This window comes from Stegostoma tigrinum, chromosome 3 (genome assembly GCF_030684315.1).
Source record: "Stegostoma tigrinum isolate sSteTig4 chromosome 3, sSteTig4.hap1, whole genome shotgun sequence".
Lineage (NCBI taxonomy): Eukaryota > Metazoa > Chordata > Chondrichthyes > Orectolobiformes > Stegostomatidae > Stegostoma > Stegostoma tigrinum.
Window position 1 is genome coordinate 41,547,090 of NC_081356.1, and position 17,548 is coordinate 41,564,637.

Here is a 17,548-nt window from a genome sequence, read left to right on the forward strand (position 1 = left end):
CCACCTAAGTTTAGGATGGCTTGCATGTCAGATCATTGCACAGATTACGTGCACTGTCCTTCCTCTTGTACCTCATTTTTACTGCACATTTTGGTATCTGTGAAATTGACAGATTTTATGTTGTAGGAAGACCAACTTAAACCGTTCAATAACAGCAAGAGTTGTCCACAATGCTGCACTTAGTGAACTAATGATGGGGAAGAGTTGAAAGCTTTATTAGGCAAAATTCCTGCTCAGTAGTCATTGAGCTTTTCTTTCATATATTTTAATGATGTGAGGAGGTATTTCAGTTAACTTAAGTGACTGATTTTTCAATTTTGATTGGAAATATGAAGAAGATACAGCGATGTTTACCCTCTTTTTGAAAGTTTCAAGGGACTAGAATTAAGAACTAAATAGTCAAAGCCTTATCACCCTAAGGGTAATGTTTGATTTGTGGAATATGTTATTATAGAAGACAATTCAAGTGGACAATATAAATTGAGGTAAAAGACAATTACCTAGGTTTTTGGAAAGAGAAGAGTTTGAGATACATATGGGAAGACAAGTAGAAGTTGTTGAATTCTGTTGATGAGACAAGCTTGTTAGACCCACGTCTCTTTGATAAAGCACTGCCTAATACATCACGTTATATTAGAGGTTTTGGTTATTTTGCAATCATGTATTACAATCAAATTGAATAAATTATCCCAAGAGAAAGTAAAACAGGAAATAGTGAAATACATTAAGTTTGATTAAAATATAATTTCAAATATTAAAAATGAACAATGGGTTCCCACTTGCATTTCTGAACAACAAGAAACTGAGAACAGCTGTGAGTTAACTGTAAGTTGTGGGTTCTCATTACACCGAAACAAATGTGTTGAACTCTGATAAGCAATGTTGAGATAGAGTACTTGAGGACCTCATGTTTTTAGAGGGTAGAATGTGAGAGGCCGGGCTGGTGTGCATGAGAATAATCAAATGTAAGCAGCTGATGTCTATGAAACTCCTGATTGCTTGGTTTGTTTACTTCTACAATCTTTATGCTTTTCTCATTCAATGAAGAACATGACAACAGTAATGCTAATGTACTGCTAGTTAAATGATTCCTGTTGGTGGTTGATATAACTGAAAGCTGGAGAAACAGCATTCCCAAGTTTCTTGTTTGCTTACTGTATGCATAACAACAACCTTTGATAAAACTAATTTCAGTAATTTTCTCAAAAAATGAAATTTATTGAAATTCTCATTTTGTTTCTTTTATGTAGTGTAGCTGTCCATCCTCTTATTCTTTTATTTTGTAGCATGTACGTATTGTCAGTCAAAGCTTTTGCTGTGACACAATCCTGAAAGAAATTCACAAATTATATAGATAGGCAGAAATTTATTACTAAATTTATAATGCGACGATATGAATTCTGAAATGAAGTTGAATAGTCCACCAACTCAAAGTACTTTACTCTTTATTTCACGCAGATTACACAAGAAGCAGGGCAGTTCATGATCACTTTTCCCTATGGGTACCATGCTGGCTTCAATCATGGGTTCAACTGTGCTGAGTCAACAAACTTTGCCACCATTCGATGGCTTGATTATGGAAAAATAGCTAAACAAGTAAGTTGTATTAAGGAATGCAAGTGAAAAAAAGTTAATTTAAACTTTTGTGTCCTTATGAGGTATCTAAAGAAAAGCTGAGATCACAAAGTATTAACTCATCTGTGATAAATCATATCTGCTGAATCACTGTCCTCACTGAAGTAGAAAGAAATATACATGAAGAACATTTGATGCTGATCTTTTAGGTCTGTTTTTTAACTTTGTGTTAGGTTGCTCTGTAAATTACAGACATGCTTAGTAGTCCTTACTTTCTCAATGTTGTAATTTTCCCCAAGTTTATAAAAAAAATTCTTGATGTATAAGAGGCCCAGGTGGGATTCCATCATCTTGATAAGATCACCTGACCTTTGTAAGCTTCCTTCCAGGTATTTTCCTTTCCCATTCCTTTACTTCATGTTGATGTCCTTGACTCATAAACACATATTCTAAATGATACTAAGTCTTAGCACAGTATACATTGAAGGTGTCGGTACTGCCCACCGTTGCATTATAACTAAACCCTCACTGACAATCCTTGATTCATTACTGTTCCAGACATCTACCCCAAACCATTAAACTGCCAGGACAGGAGGTATGGACTGAATCCCCTCCCCTCCCCTTGGATGCAGCAAGTTTAATTTAGGAATAAAAAGAGGGCACTGCTGGGTGTGTATTTTAGACCCCCAAATAGCCAGCAGTCAATAAACGAGCAGATATGTAGACAATTTGCTGAGATGTGCAAAAATACGAATAGGGAATTACATTAGGGGATTTCAGCTTCTCTACCATTGATCGGGGTAGACATAGTATAAGAGGTTGAAATGGGCAGATTTCTTGAGATGTATTCAAGAGAGCTTTTTGTATCAACTTACCACCAAGAGATGGTGCAGTGCTGAATGTAATTCAGGAGAATTAAGCTTGACACCATGTTCAAGGTGGCAGAGGGTATTGCATTTTAGTGATTATGACGACAACACTGTATGTTTTGCGTTTGGTGTGGAAAAGGAAAAGGGTGGTCGGCAGAAAGAGTTTAGGATTGGGGGAAGGCAGGTTTTTTTTAAATAAGGCAGGATCTGACTAAAATAGATTGAGAACAACCACTTGGGGGAGTTCCATAGCAGAATAGTGGGACGCATTCAAAAAGAGCTGGGGAGATTTCAGACCCAGTATGTTCCCTTTAGAATGAAATGTAGGAGCAACAAACCCAGAGAACCCTCGATATCTAGGAATATTTAGGACTGGAAAGAAGAGATGCTTTTAACACTTTGCTCTAGTGGAGTGCAGAATGTGAAATGGGTCTTAAAAAATCAGGAGAGCAAAGACAGGGCATGAGAAAACACTGATGGGTAAGATTAGGGTGAATGCCAAGATATTCTCTAAGTATATCAACAGGAAGAGGATAACCAGGCAAAGAGTGGGCCTTTTTGGGGCCAAGGGCGTAAACAATATGTGGAACCAGAGCTCATTGGTAGGGTGTTAAACTTCTGCTTCAAATCTGTGTTCACGTAGGAGGGGGAGGATGTAGGTACAGAATTTGAGAAGATGGAAGTGAGATTCTAGAGCAGACTGACATTGAGGTAAGGAGGTTTTGGTGGGCATACAAGTGGACATATCCCTGGGGCTGGATGAGTTGCCTCCCAGGCTGCTGGAAATTGCAGGGGCTCTAATTTAAATTTCTAATTTCTTTCTAGCCACAGGGGAGATGCCAAAAGAGTGAAAGTCATCCAGTGTGATTTCATTTTTCAGGAAGGGCGGTAGAAATAAATCAGGGAATTACATGCGTCTCTGAGCGAGTGGTAGGTGAGCTATGGGAGACTTTCTGACTGAGACAATTAATCTCTGCTTGGAAAGGTAAGGTTTGATTAGAGATAGTCAGCGTGGCTATGTCAGAGGAAGGCCACGCCTAACAAATCTGATAAAAGTTTTTTTGAGGAGGTAACTGGGTTTGTAGAGGAAGATAATGTAGTTTAAATGCATCTCAGCAAAGCCTTTGACAAAACCTGAATGGAGGACTGATGAAGAAGGTGAGCACACATTGAATCCAGAATAATATGGCAAGTTGAATCCAAAATTATTTTCCACTTAGGCCTCAGAATGGTAGGTGGTAGATGCTGTTTGTGTGACTGGAGCCTGGTGTGCAGTGGCAAATAATATGGATCAGTGCTGGGTGCCATATTCTTCATGAAATATATAAACAATATAGGGGAAAATGTTGGGGGAATGATAAGTAAGTTTTCAGATGACACAAAGATTAGCTGGATGTTTGACAGTGAAGAGGAAGGTCTTAGTTTACTGGAGAATATTGACAAATAGGTCAGGTGGACAGATCAGTGGCAGTTGGAATTTAATCTGTGGAAGTATGAAATGATGTGCTTTGGAATAATGAATAAGACAAGGGAGTACTCATTGATTCCAGGACAATAGGAAGCTCAGAGGAACAGGGGATCTCGAGCTGCCTGTCCACAGATCCTGAAGGTAGCAGGCCTGGTTACTACAGTAATTAAAACAGGACAACAAAGTGTAGAGCTGGATGAACACAGCAGGCCAAGCAGCATCTCAGGAGCACAAAAGCTGATGTTTTGGGCCTAGACCCTTCATCAGAAAAGGGGGATGGGGTGAGGATTCTGAAATAAATAGGGAGAGAGGGGGAGGCGGACTGAAGATGGATAGAGGAGAAGATTGGTGGAGAGGAGAGTATGAGTGGGGAGGTAGGAAGGGGATAGGCCAGTCCAGGGAGGACAGACAGGTCAAGGGGGCAGGATGAGATTAGTAGGTAGGAAATGGAGGTGTGGCTTGAGGTGGGAGGAGGGGATAGGTGAGAGGAATAACAGGCTAGGCAGGCTGGGGCGAGCTGGGCTGGTTTTGGGATGCAGTGGGGGGGAGGGGAGTTTTTAAGCTGGTGAAATCCACATTGATGCCATTGGGCTGCAGGGTTCCCCAGCGGAATATGAGTTGCTGTTCCTGCAACCTATGGGTGGCATCATTATGGCACTATAGGAGGCCCAGGATGGACAGGTCGTCTGAGGAATGGGAGGGGGAGTTGAAATGGTTTGCGTCTGGGAGGTGCAGTAGGTGTTCTGCAAAGCGGCCCCCAAGTCTCCGCTTGGTTTCCCCAATGTAGAGGAACATGTCCATCCTGTGAATGGACAGGGTGAATAGGAAGCAGCATCTGTTTCCTTTAGTTGAAGGGTCAGTATTTGGTTGGGGGGGGGCAGGGGTGGAGTGGAGTGGGATGGTGGGCGGGGTGGTTGGAGAGTTGGCACAAGTTTCAGGTGAAAATAACAGATTTAGAGGAAGTGTAAGGAAAACTTGCTTTTACCCAGTCAGTAGTGGGAATCTGGAAGACACTACCTGGGAGGATAGTTGAAGTGCAAAACTTCACAACTTTTCAAAAAGGTAGAGATAACACAGTGTGGAGGTGGAGGAACACATGCTGTCTGGCCTGCTCAGAGGAGTAGGAAAGTTGACATTTCGAGGCAGGACCCTTCTTCAGAAAATTTGAGCAGTGTAGTCTTGATTGACCAAATGGCCTCTTCTATACTGTATGAGTCTGTGAAAGGTAAGTAAATTGTATTGTTGTTTCACAAACTATATTGAGTGATACCAACGTATATATGGAGGATGGAAGCAGAGATTTGATTTTTTTCTTTTAAAAACTTACCAAACACCAAAATCTCCTCTTCATTGCTCGACCTCTTTGAACATTATTGTATAATTTCCTTTGGTGACAATTCTATCAAAATAAAATAATAGATTTGAAATTTTCGCTTTTCAATTCCATGTTTGACTTCTTTAGATAATCAACATACGTATTTGATAAATGGCTATAGTTTGGATTTCATTAGTGTTGTATTTAGTTAGATAAGATGTAATTTTGCGTGCATTGTCATTTCCTAGAATTTGCATAAGGGAGATATTGCTTCCTATCTGCTGTGCCATTGTTTTACCAGCCATATTTGAGTATAATTTCCAATTTTCCTGTGTTCCCCAAAACCTCAGAATTTCTCAGCTGACTGCTGTTGTAGTTTCTATCTACTTCTATAATGGTGTTCAGGTGCTGGCTACCAATTAAAGAGTGGGAATTTCCAGTCATCGCACTAAGGTGGTCTTACAGAAACATAAAAACATAAAAAGTAGGATCAGGAGTAGGCCATTCAGCCCTTCAGGCCTGCTCTGCCACTCAATTTGGCTGATTGCCCATCTCAGTACCCTTTTCTCACTTTCTGTAAAGTATATAATTGATGGCAGGACCTTTGAGTATTGATGTACAAAAGGGTCCAAGTCCATAGCTCCCTGAAAGTGGCAACACAGATGAATAAGGTGCTAGAGAAATTGCACAACATGTCCGTCTTCATTGGTTAGGGCATTGAGCATAAAAGGTAGCAAGCCATATTGCATCTGCATAAGATTTTGATTAGGCCACATTTGGAGTATTGTGTGCACTTTTGGTCCCCGTGCAAAAGGATGAATGTGGAAGCTTTGGAGAGGGTCCAAGAAAAGGTTTAACTAGGCTGTTGCCTGGCTTGGAGTGTTTTTGCTGTAAGGAGAGATTGGACAAACTTGGATTGTTTTCACTAGGGTGTCAGAGGCTGATAGAAGTATATAAAGTGATCAGAGGGATGGATATGGTGGATAGTTTGGAGTCTTTTCTTCCCAGAGTGGAAATGTCAATTACTAAGGGCTTGTAGATTTAAGGTGGGGTGGGGGAGGAGTCGGGGTGGTTTTTAAAGGAAATGCAAGAGGAAAAATTTTTTACATGGAGGGTGGTAGGTGCCTGAAATATGCTGCCAGGGGAGCTGGTAGAAGGAAGCACCTTAGCAAAGTTTTAAGAGACACTTAGACTGACATGAACAGGCAGCGAATAGAGGTACATGGACCATATGCAAACAGATGGTATTAGTTTAGAATGGCATCATGGTTGGCACAGACATTGTAGGGGGAATGCTGAAGGGCCTGTTCCTTTGCTGCATTGATCTATGTTCTTTGTTTTTCTTTAAAATAATCTACATCGTTTGATTATTCTAGCCTTAAACACTTTATCTGACACCTTCTTGAGAACGTTCACTATTTTGGCCTCAATCATGTTCTATGGCAGAGAATTTCCCAGGTTTACCACTCTCTGGATGAAGAAATTTCACCTCATTTCAGTCCTAAATACCCTATCCCATATCCTTAGGAAATAACCCTTGGTTCTGGACTCCCAGGTAATCAGGGACATGTCTCACTCAGAAATTGTATGCAGAATATTCTCTCAGTTTATTTGGCATGTTATCAAGGAGAGTGCCTTTGACCGGAGTAGATTTATAGAACCTTTAAAGTGCAAAAGGAGGCCATTTGGCTCATTCTGTACCACCTTCTGAAGGGCCTCCCACCCCGGTCCACTCCCACAAGTGGACGGCAGATAATATGATACTTTTATACACAAAGGTTGGGAAGGTTAAGCCAAGGACCTACAGGCCAGTGAATCTAATATCATTGGTAGGAAAACTTGGGAAAAGTTATGCACGGCAGAATTAACCACCGCTTGGATATGCAAGAATTAATCAAGCAATTAACACAAAAAATAATCACCTAGAATGTGTAATAAAGATTAGAATTATTATTCAGAGCTTAGCCTAATGGTTAAATGTACTTCAATCTAGATCATTGCAGATTTGATTTGTGTTGTGTAAAATGTGTCATCCATCATGGCAGTAGGATTGCTGTAGTTAGTTATAAGGAGGGAAATCTTCAGTATTGTTTCTACTCCGAATCATGGAGTGCTGAAAATTGGTCAAACTGTGATAATCCTTTGTCTGTGTTGCTTATTGATACTCATCAGCAATGATAATGTGTGAAATGAAGAAGGATGAAAACTGAACTCAGCTGCTTAAAGCAATAGAATGATGCATTGGTGTGAGTTAATGTTTTCAAGAGAGGGAGAAGAAATTCATGGGCAGGAAGAAGTTTTCAACAATTTTTTAAATAATTTGTGGGATGCGGGCATTGCTGGCTGACCAGCACTGATTGTCCGTCTTAGTTCCCCTTTAGAAGATCGAGGTGAATGGCCTCTGTTATCTGATATCTCTTTTCAGAGTGAAAGACTCAAAAATCTTTCTAGTAAGTTTAGGAGAAATAATAATGGGAGATAATGAGAGGGCAAAAATGATTACTTTCGACTCCCAGTCACTATCAACTTAGACAAGTATTCGGAAAACAATTGTGATTCACTGAACCCCTGTATCTAATGGTCTTTGTTTAGGGTCCAAAAAGAGATAGCTACAGGGATAATGTGTTAGTTGTGATCTTTTGAAATTCTCTAGATGCCAGAAAGGCCCTAGCAGATTTAATAACCAGATTGGTGATGCCTCGATTCAAGATAGGAAAAAGTCAGAAAACAAAAAGCTATAGGTCAATTACTTTAACATCTGCTATTGGGAAAATGCTATAATACGTTGTCATGCAGGCCATTTAGAAAATCTTATTACAATCATGCAGAAACAATATAGTTTTATGAAAGGCAAATCATGTTTGGCAATTTATTAGATTTCTTTGACAATATAATAGATAACTAGAACGTTGAGAACATAATTTAGTCCCTTTCTTAGTTACTTCTAAGTAGCAGACTTTAAAATGTGTGTTGATAACCTGTAGTGGCAATACCCTTGGGATTGTCCCTCATGATCACTGGGCAAAATTCTTCTCAAAGTAGGTCAAGGAACAAAGCATATGCTGCAATATTACTCAGTCCATTCGAGAAAAGAGAACTAAATCATATTGGAAAAAGTGAGTAAATTTTGCATTTGCAATTTCTAAATAACCATTATTTCAGTTATGCAGATGGATAAAGAAGTATTAATAGATATTCTGTACTTTGGATTTTCAAAAGGCATTCAATACTATGCCCCATCAAATGTTATCTATTCAAGATTAAAGTCATGTCTTGAGAGTAATATTAGCTTGGATAGCAAATTTACTAAATTGAGTCAATTCCTAAATAGTTGTCAAAAATACATGACAAATATTAAGTTACAATACTTCTTCTGTTTTTAACAAACCTCTGTTAATCTGTGATGGATTAACCAAATGATTATTTTTCTGGTTACTTGAATTGTGCACTCCTTGCATTAAATTTGAGCCAAATGTTAGAGTTAAAAAGGCTATCAAATGAGAAAACTGTTTACATACCACCAGATTTATGTCATTTGTTTTCCTTTTAACAGTCTCCACATTATCCCTAACATGCTGTCAGATGGGCTGCAGCATTAGGATGTAGTTGATTGACAGCTTTCTGATTTTCAATCATTATTTATAACTAAATGAAAATTATTTATCTAACTGTAAAACCCAGGGCTATGTTCTTAAATAATTTACTCTTTAAAAGTTGACAGTTATGAAAATAATGTATTTGTTTCTAAGCTGTTGCACTGTTGCTGATTGTCTGCAGAAATACTGCATGAGACTGATGACAAACACCTCCGACTGTTTATTATCAATGGTATTTGTTTCTAATTTGTTTCGTGCATGTGCATTCCATAAGTGCAATGATAGTATCAGAGACCTTCACGACTGGATTCCTTTGTGGTTACATCATAATTTTGAAGCACTATATCTGCCTTTCCTTCAAAGTGTATGCTCAGAATATGCAAAAATCCTGTTTTGTTTCGCAGTTGACAGTTGACTACTTATTTTTAGAAATTTGCTAAATTAAACAGCAAAATTGCTGCATATTGAATTAAATAAATATCAAGTATAAACTAACCATACATAGCAACATCAGTATTCTGATAATATTGCAACCGTGTTGTAAATTTTACCAAATATTTGTCATGAAATCAGTAGATCTTCAGACATTACAATTGTAGAATATATATACCCTTTTCATGTGCCTCAAATTCAATTTGATTTCGTGGTCTGAACAATGTTGTAGTGTCTGCTTTATTTCTTGATCTACTTTGATCACAAGGAGCAACCACTATAGCATTGCCATAACAGGTTATCAACATACTTTTGAAAGTCGGCTGCTTAGAATTTGCCCAGATAGGAACTAAATTATGCTATTTCTACAGTACTGTCCATGTTTTCATTTCTTACTTAGTGCCACAGTAAGTGCTGCCCTGTTAGGGAACTTAGTGTGCTCTTTTGTTGCTTTCTGCTTCTTCGTGGACAGGATCTATTTTGGAATAAATGGTGTATTTACAGGGAAGGTATGAAGGCTGTAAGCTGCTGTTAATTCTGCTTTGACTCTTGAGAAGTTACTTTTGCTTCAATGTGTAAAGACAAATAACCTTTTTCCTTAAGCCTTCTTTATCTTGTGAAAGTATTTTTGTGCAATTTTCTTTTACTCCTAATATCCATAGAAGAAATTGCAGCAAGTTTGAAAAAAACTGCATGGCTTTGCCGCAGGTTTTATTTTCCCCAATAAAATTTGATATGGCACCTTCTCAAAAGACTGCTGGAATTTGAAGTATAGTGCATTTACAAGTTCTCCTTTATTTACAGCATTTTACTACTTCAAAAGTTTACCTTTCATAAAATCGATTTACTGTTATCTGTTAAGCTTGAATTTTTTTCAAGTGCCAGGTATTTTTGGGGTCATTCCTCAGAACATTATACACTATAACATTATTTCTTAAGTTTGAGAATGCCATTGTCTAATTTTGGATCCTGTGAGTACTATGTTGTATATTGTGTTTGTGCCAGCTATTTGTTTTCCATCTCTTCAGTTGGACTAGACGGAGAATGTTGACCATAGTATGTGGAGTTAAGCAAATGAAACATAAATATTTATCTTTACATTAGTTGTAAAAGGTAACATTTTAGTCTGCCGATCTTATTTCTTATCCGTTTTCTCGACAAACCAAGTTTCTTAAGCAGTCATATTGAAGTTTTTGCTATGGTATATCTTGAATAATTTTGTGACCGTTGTTAAGTCCGTTTCCCAAAATTCTTCATGTTTGCATCTTGACTATTTTTAACAAATCTGAAATAAATAACAAAGGAAAAATTTTGCAGGAGGAAAATAATGTCGTATGAATGCCCTTTTAAATTGAGGTATCCCAGCTTACCAAGGTACAGTGCCACATTTGAGTAACGTTTTGCTAAAATTACCTCCTTTATCAAGTGAAATCATCACCCTTAATGTTGGTATAATGCGAAAGGTAACTTTATTTAAAAATTGTAGTTGTGTTAGAGTCCTTGCTGATTTTTCTTTATTTGAATTTCATTCTTTTATAATTTTGATTTGAAGTGATGAACTGGGACTATAAGCTAAATGTCACTTCTGGACTGTGAGTAACAGCTTGTGTAAAAAATGCAAAACAGACCAAACAAGTTTCTGTTTTAACTTGATGCCAGGCCAGAAGTTAATTGCTGGTTGGTTCCAGATCAAAGGTTTTAGCAGACTCTTCATTGCCGGGGAGAGCATTATGTTTAAACAGATAGCCGAAGTCGGCTATTAACGAGGTCAATAATTGGGTATTGATTCCAGCATTTCAAGGAAAAGAACAACCTTATGCTTAAGTAGATCACTGGTGTTGACTGGTAATTGGGATCTTGCAGAGGAGATGGTCAGTCTATCAGGGAGAGGTTGAGTTTGCATTGGATTTTGGACTGTATTTTCCATGAAAGTGAATCTGGCTATTGATGCTACACTGTGAAGATCTGAAAGCTGCCCGCCTAGCATCCTTTACCAGCTCTTGGAAGTTTACAGAATATAAAACTAAGATATAAGTATTATTGCCTTTGTCAGAGTGAACCTGATCGACATCTTCAGAAAATCAACCAAGAAACCATCGTGTATGCCTGCAGAGCAACACGTCATGAAACCACTGAAATAATTAGGCCAGTTTTGTAATTTTCTTTTATTTATCCCTTAATTATGTGTGTTTGTATTTTTTGTGAATGGGTCTTTTAGCTTATAGCATAGACTAGTTAGAATACTTTATTGTTTACTTCTACTTTGCTAAAGTTACAGTATTGTTATTGAATTGCTAAGACTTGTTTAAGATGCAAACTAATGTCTGGAACTGTTTATTTGCAAACCCTGGAGTTAGTTGTTAAAAAATTCTGTTTAGGAACCGTTCAGGTCAATTTTCAGGGTCTTTGAAGATTCTATTGGGTTGTGTATAAGGGCTGATTTTAATTGCCTGTCTTTTTGTATCGTAATGGTTGGAAGACCTACATACGTGATCAAGACAGTTTTCTGGAATATTTTATATTTACCTTGCTTCAATTGTTCAGTTTTGGCATGTTATTCTATAGTTGGCTTGTCTTCAAAATAAACTTTACATGTTAAATTGCTTTCACACATATATGTGTACGAAACTAACAAATTTTCAGAGCAGGATTGCACGCAGTGTTACAAAAGTGGCCTGACCAGTGTTCTATACAGCCACACATGACCTTTCAACTCCAATACTCAATGCACTGACCAATAAAGGCAAGCATACTAAATGCCTTCTTCATTAATCTTTCCACCTGCGACTCTATTTTCAAGGAACTACGAACCTGCACTCCAAGGTCTCTTTGTTCAGCAACACTCCCCAGGAACTTAGCATTAAGTGTATAAGTCCTGCCTTGATTTGTCTTTCCAAAATGCAGCACCTCACATTTATTTAAATTAAACTCTATCTGCTACTCCTCAGCCCATTGGCCTATCTGATCAAAATCCAGTTGTACTCTTGAGATAACCTTCTACACTGTTGACCACACCTCCAATTTTGGTGTCATCTGCAAACTTACTAACCATGCCTCTTATGTTCATAATCATTTCATTTACATAAATGATGAAAAGCAGTGGACCCAGCACGATCCTTGAGACACACTGCTGGTCACAGGCCTAGAGTCTGAAAAGCAAGTCTCCACCACCACCTTCTACCTTTGAGCCAGTTCTTTATCCAAATGGCAAGCTGTCCCCGTGTGTGAGGTCATCAGTGAGCAAATTGTATGGGCAGTTCACTGCACTTAAACTTGTCAATTGGCATTTGGAAATGCTGATTGGAATAGTTAACTTAATGCTTACTAAAGTACAAAAAGTGAAATAGATCAGAGAAAGGGCTAGTAGGAACTGCAACTGCTGGAGAATCTGTGATCATAAGGTGTAGAGCTGGATGAACACAGCAGGCCAAGCAGCATCAGAGGAGCAGGAAGGCTGATGTTTCAGGCCTAAACCCTTAGGGCCAAAACATCAGCCTTCCTGCTCCTCTGATGCTGCTTGGCCCGCTGTATTCATCCAGCTCTATGCCTTGTTAGTTCAGAGAAAGGGCAGGATTCAGCAAAAGAGGTAAATGAGGACAAAAACTGAAATGATTTGATATCTGACTTTTTGTTCTGCATTTAGCAGACATTTACCATGGTGTTCATATGTTTGAGTACCTACTTTCTCATTGAGGTACTCTTGTAGCATAAACTTGAGGAGCAGGGGATCTCGGACAGCAACTTTTAAATTTCTACACATATTTTCATGGGTGAGAACACTAAATGAGCACTGATGGTCTTAATGTTATTTCTGCTGCAAAACGTAAATGTTTTCAACTTTCCATTTATAAATTGTTAATGCTGACACTATTACTGACGTTTACGACTTCTTAGCAAATGTTCTTGGAGATTTTGTGCCTGTTACATAATTTATATGTAAATTTATTAGTATTACACTTGTGAATGAATTCTTAAATTTTGTCCATTCCCATCTGCTTAGCACTGTGTCAGAGATAATGGGAACTGCAGATGCTGGAGATTCCAAGATAATAAAATGTGAGGCTGGATGAACACAGCAGGCCAAGCAGCATCTCAGGAGCACAAAAGCTGACGTTTCGGGCCTAGACCCTTCATCAGAGCTCTGATGAAGGGTCTAGGCCCGAAACGTCAGCTTTTGTGCTCCTGAGATGCTGCTTGGCCTGCTGTGTTCATCCAGCCTCACATTTTATTATCTTTGCTTAGCACTGTGTCCTGTTAGCTGTTAAACTAAGTCTTGGTGCAGTTTGTACTTTTAATACAGTCCTTGGTTTGTTTGGTCATTGATTGTTGCTTGAGATACTTAAAATGCACCTTAATCCTTACTGCATGTAGCCTGAGGATACAAGTAGGTTCTAAATTAATGGTTTGGGCCAGTGTTTACCAGTGAAAGAGACAGTATGGGTATAGAAATCAGGGAAAAGTTTGTGAGACATTTAAAGAAATTAATGTTGACACAGTTGAGGTTCTGAGTTGTCTGGTGGGCTTAAAAGTGAAAAATCTTGAAGACTGAATGAAATGTATTACAGATTATTTTGTAAGGCAAAGGAGGAAATAGGGGCGCTTGTAAAATCTTCAGTTCCTCTCTGGGCGCAGGAGAGGTACTGGAGGATTGGAGAACAGCCAATGTGGTACTTTAATTCAAAAAAGGAGCAAGGGATAAAAAATTAAACTACAGACTGGTCAGTATAACCTTGGTGGTGGGAAAACTATTGGAAGGAATTCTGTGGACAGACTTAATCTGCATTTGGGCAGGCAGGGATTAATCAAGAACAGCCAGCATAGTTTTGTTAAAAGGAGGTCATGTCAGATTAACTTAATTGAAATTTTTGAGGAGGTGACTAGATGTGTGGATAAGGTTAGTACTTTTGATGTAGTCTACCTGGATTCCATCAAGGCTTTTGATAAGATCCTGCATAGATGACTAATAGCAAAGATAAGAGCTCATGGAATCCTAAGAAATTTTGCAAGCTGGATCTACAGTTGGTGGAGTAGCAGGAAGCAAAAGTGTTTTTCCAACTGGAAGTTTGTATTTAGTGGCGTCCCTAGAGGTCAATATTGGGGCCTTTGCTATTTGTGATTAATAGAAATGATTTAGACTTGAATATAGGAGGATTGATCAGTACATTCTCAGATAACACAAAAATTGATGGGATGGTTAATAGTTGAGGAGTAGTAAAAGTGATTATCGACAAGCTGATCAGGTAGGCTGATCAGTGGCAAATGGAATTCAATCCAGATAAATGTGAAGTATGCACTTGTGTAGGGCAGACAAGGCAAGGAGATACATTAAGTAGTGTAGGATGCTGGAAAGCACTGAGGGTCGGAAGGATCTTGATGTGTATGTACGCGAGACCTCTTAAGGTATCAGGACAGCCGGGTAAAGTGGTTAAGAAGGCATGTGACACGCTTGCCTTTCTTAGTTGAGGCGTAGAGTTTAATAACAGGGAGGTTACACTGGAACTACATAAAACTTCAGTTAAGTCATTGAAAGAATATTGTTTGCAGTTCTCGAATCCACATTATAGGAAAGATCTGATAGCACCAGAGACCGTGCCAAGGAGATTTACCAAGCTGTTATCTGTGCTGGAACATTATAGTTATGAAGAGGGATTGGACTCATTGGGATCAGAGATAATGGGAACTGCAGATGGTGGAGAGTCTGAGATAACAAAGTGTGGAGCTGGATGAACACCGCAGGCCAAGCAGCATCTTAGGAGCACAAAAGCTGACGTTTCGGGCCTAAGGGGTTGTTTTTCTGAGAGCAGATTGAGAGGAGACAGGATTGACTTATATAAAATTATGTGGTGCATAGATAGGGTAGATAGAAAGAAACTTTTACTCTTGGTGGGTAGATTAATGACCCATGGAGTATAGATTTAAGGTTAGAGGAGATGCGAGGGAAAGCTTTTTCACCCAGAAGGTGATGGAAACCTGGAGCTCATTGTCTGTAAGAGTGATAGAGGCAGAAACCTCACATAATTTAAGAAGTATTTAAATGTGCATTTGAGATGCTCATGCATGGAGGTAATGGCCAAGTGCTGGATAACGAAATTAGAATTGTTACATAGTTTATTTTTGACTACCATGAACACAGTGGGCTGAAGGGCTTTTCTCTGTGCTGTACATCTCTGTGATTTCTAAATTGCTTGTAAACTAGATTTTTTTTTACGAGAGAAACAATGCATACATTTATTGTGCATTTTTTTAGAACAGTGTCTTACTTTTCACGTTGTTTTATTTTTCCCCTCTCCTATGTAAAGCATAGTTATTTTGATGTTGGATTTGATTGATTTGTTCATACCGTTATTCATTAATTTCTCTTCAGAAAACTGACAGGCTGTAAAATGGAACTTTGACTTAGATTTTCAGCTTGACTGTTTGGAGACATTTTCCAAGATATGTTTTTATGCATCAGCAGCCTGTGGTCCCAGTGTTGGCTTAAAAAAAAAGGGAAAGCTATTTACTATGTGAACTCTATGGAGAAAAGCTGCAGGGAGACCTATGTTATGGTTAAGGAATCGGGAATGTAAAATGAAAGATGTTGAGAAGAAAACTTTTACGCTGAAATAAAATACTTTTGAGATTGTCTCAGAAATGAAACCTGTGTTATTTTGTTTGACTGGACTATACAATGTAAAAACTAACTAAACAAATACACAAACCTTAAGTTCTGGTTTAGAAAGCCATTTCAGACTGATTGGTCACTTGGATAGTTGCAAGCTGTTTGTAGTTAATAATTCTCTTGTTGTAAATGTTATGTTGTTTGTAACCTCATAAATAAACCTGTCATGATGAAAAGCTAGCCCAGCTGAAGGATCACCGTTTTCAATGGAACTGTATCAATATTAGAATTTAATCCAGTGTGCAGTCCACATTGTTAGCATTGATATAACTGTTCTGTGAAGCTTGTACACAGGTTACAGATTCTATTCCTGTTTTGTGGTTGTACTCAATTTAGGCCAGTTAGAGATAAATGTTTACATTTTTATGCCTACTGTTACAGATTTTCTGTTTCAACTCAGATTTAGAGATGTGGAAGTACAATTAAAAATGTAAAGTACCGAATGCTGGAAATATTCAGCAAGTCTAGCAAATGGTGGAAAGAGGAGGAGAGTTATCATTTCAGGTTGATGAAATTAAACCCTACTAGGCTTTTTCCTTTCTGCCAAGTTAGTCTGCTGCTCTTGAATTACTTTGGAAGATGAGCATGACCTCTGACTCCTATATTTTACAGCCCCCCGTGTCTTAAAACCTTTTTCCTTGCTCAACTTGTCATTCTTTCTGATCCTTTCTTGACTGACCAAACATTTTTTTCCAATATATCTTTGAGATTGTGATGTTTTTGAATGCTGAAGTTCCATTTTAATATGTCGCATTACTACAGAAATTGGAAATGGTTGGAAGCTCACTTTATTTGTATGGAGTCCAAATGCATCCAATTTTCTATTCAGCTGACTTGCACAGAAATGTCAAATTTTACCAGAAAACAAATCAAAGTTATGTCTGCTATATTGATAGCATAAATTTCTGCCTTTTAGTCAGCTTTGATTTAGTAGATATGATGCTTTAGAATCCTTCACAAAATTTCTTTCTGTCTCTCTCTCTCCCTGTCCCACTATACACAACCACCCTGTTCATGAACTTTTTTTTTAACAGGTGTTGAACTTGGCCCATATTGCAGGTGTGCTTATGCAGAACTGTGAATAATGGGTCAATTTCAATGGTCCTTACTATTGTTGAAGTTGTGGAAGAAGAAGTCAGGAGTATCAGAGTGTCTTTTAGTTGCAGTGTTTCAATGGAGCTAGAGGAACAACACCTCAGTTTCTGTTTAGGCATGTTACTGCCTTCAACTCAGCGTTGAGTTCAACAAATTCAAAGCATGAACACTGTCCTCCATTTTGATTACCCGATCTCATGCCCATTTTGTATCTTGAAGACTTTGCTCACAACAGAGCTGGCTTACTTTATCCTATTCCAACATAATATTAAGGTCTATTTTGTTTTTCATCTTAATCCCTCTTTACCACCATTCACCTAATGTTCTGAGGACCTGGCTTCGAATCCTCCCACGACAGATGTTGAATTTGAATTGAATTTAAAGAATATCTGGAATTAAGAATTTACTGATGACCATGAAATCATTGATTTGGTTTTTGAAAAACATATCTGGTTCACTCATGTTCTCCAGGTAAGGAAATCTGTCATCCTCACCTGGTCTGGCCTACATGTGGCTCTACACCCAGAACAATGCCAT

At 38.3% G+C, this 17,548-nt stretch overlaps 1 protein-coding gene across 3 annotated transcripts in view; it reads left to right on the top strand.

The window, feature by feature from the left end:
- LOC125451162 (lysine-specific demethylase 4C-like) overlaps nt 1–17,548 on the top strand; it is a 378,541-nt gene that overhangs the window by 79,341 nt on the left and 281,652 nt on the right. For all 3 annotated transcript variants that reach the window (XM_048527958.2, XM_059644533.1, XM_059644532.1), the window contains one exon: nt 1,459–1,596. In XM_048527958.2, the coding sequence (XP_048383915.1) occupies nt 1,459–1,596 (138 nt within the window). The remainder of the gene's footprint in view (nt 1–1,458; nt 1,597–17,548) is intronic.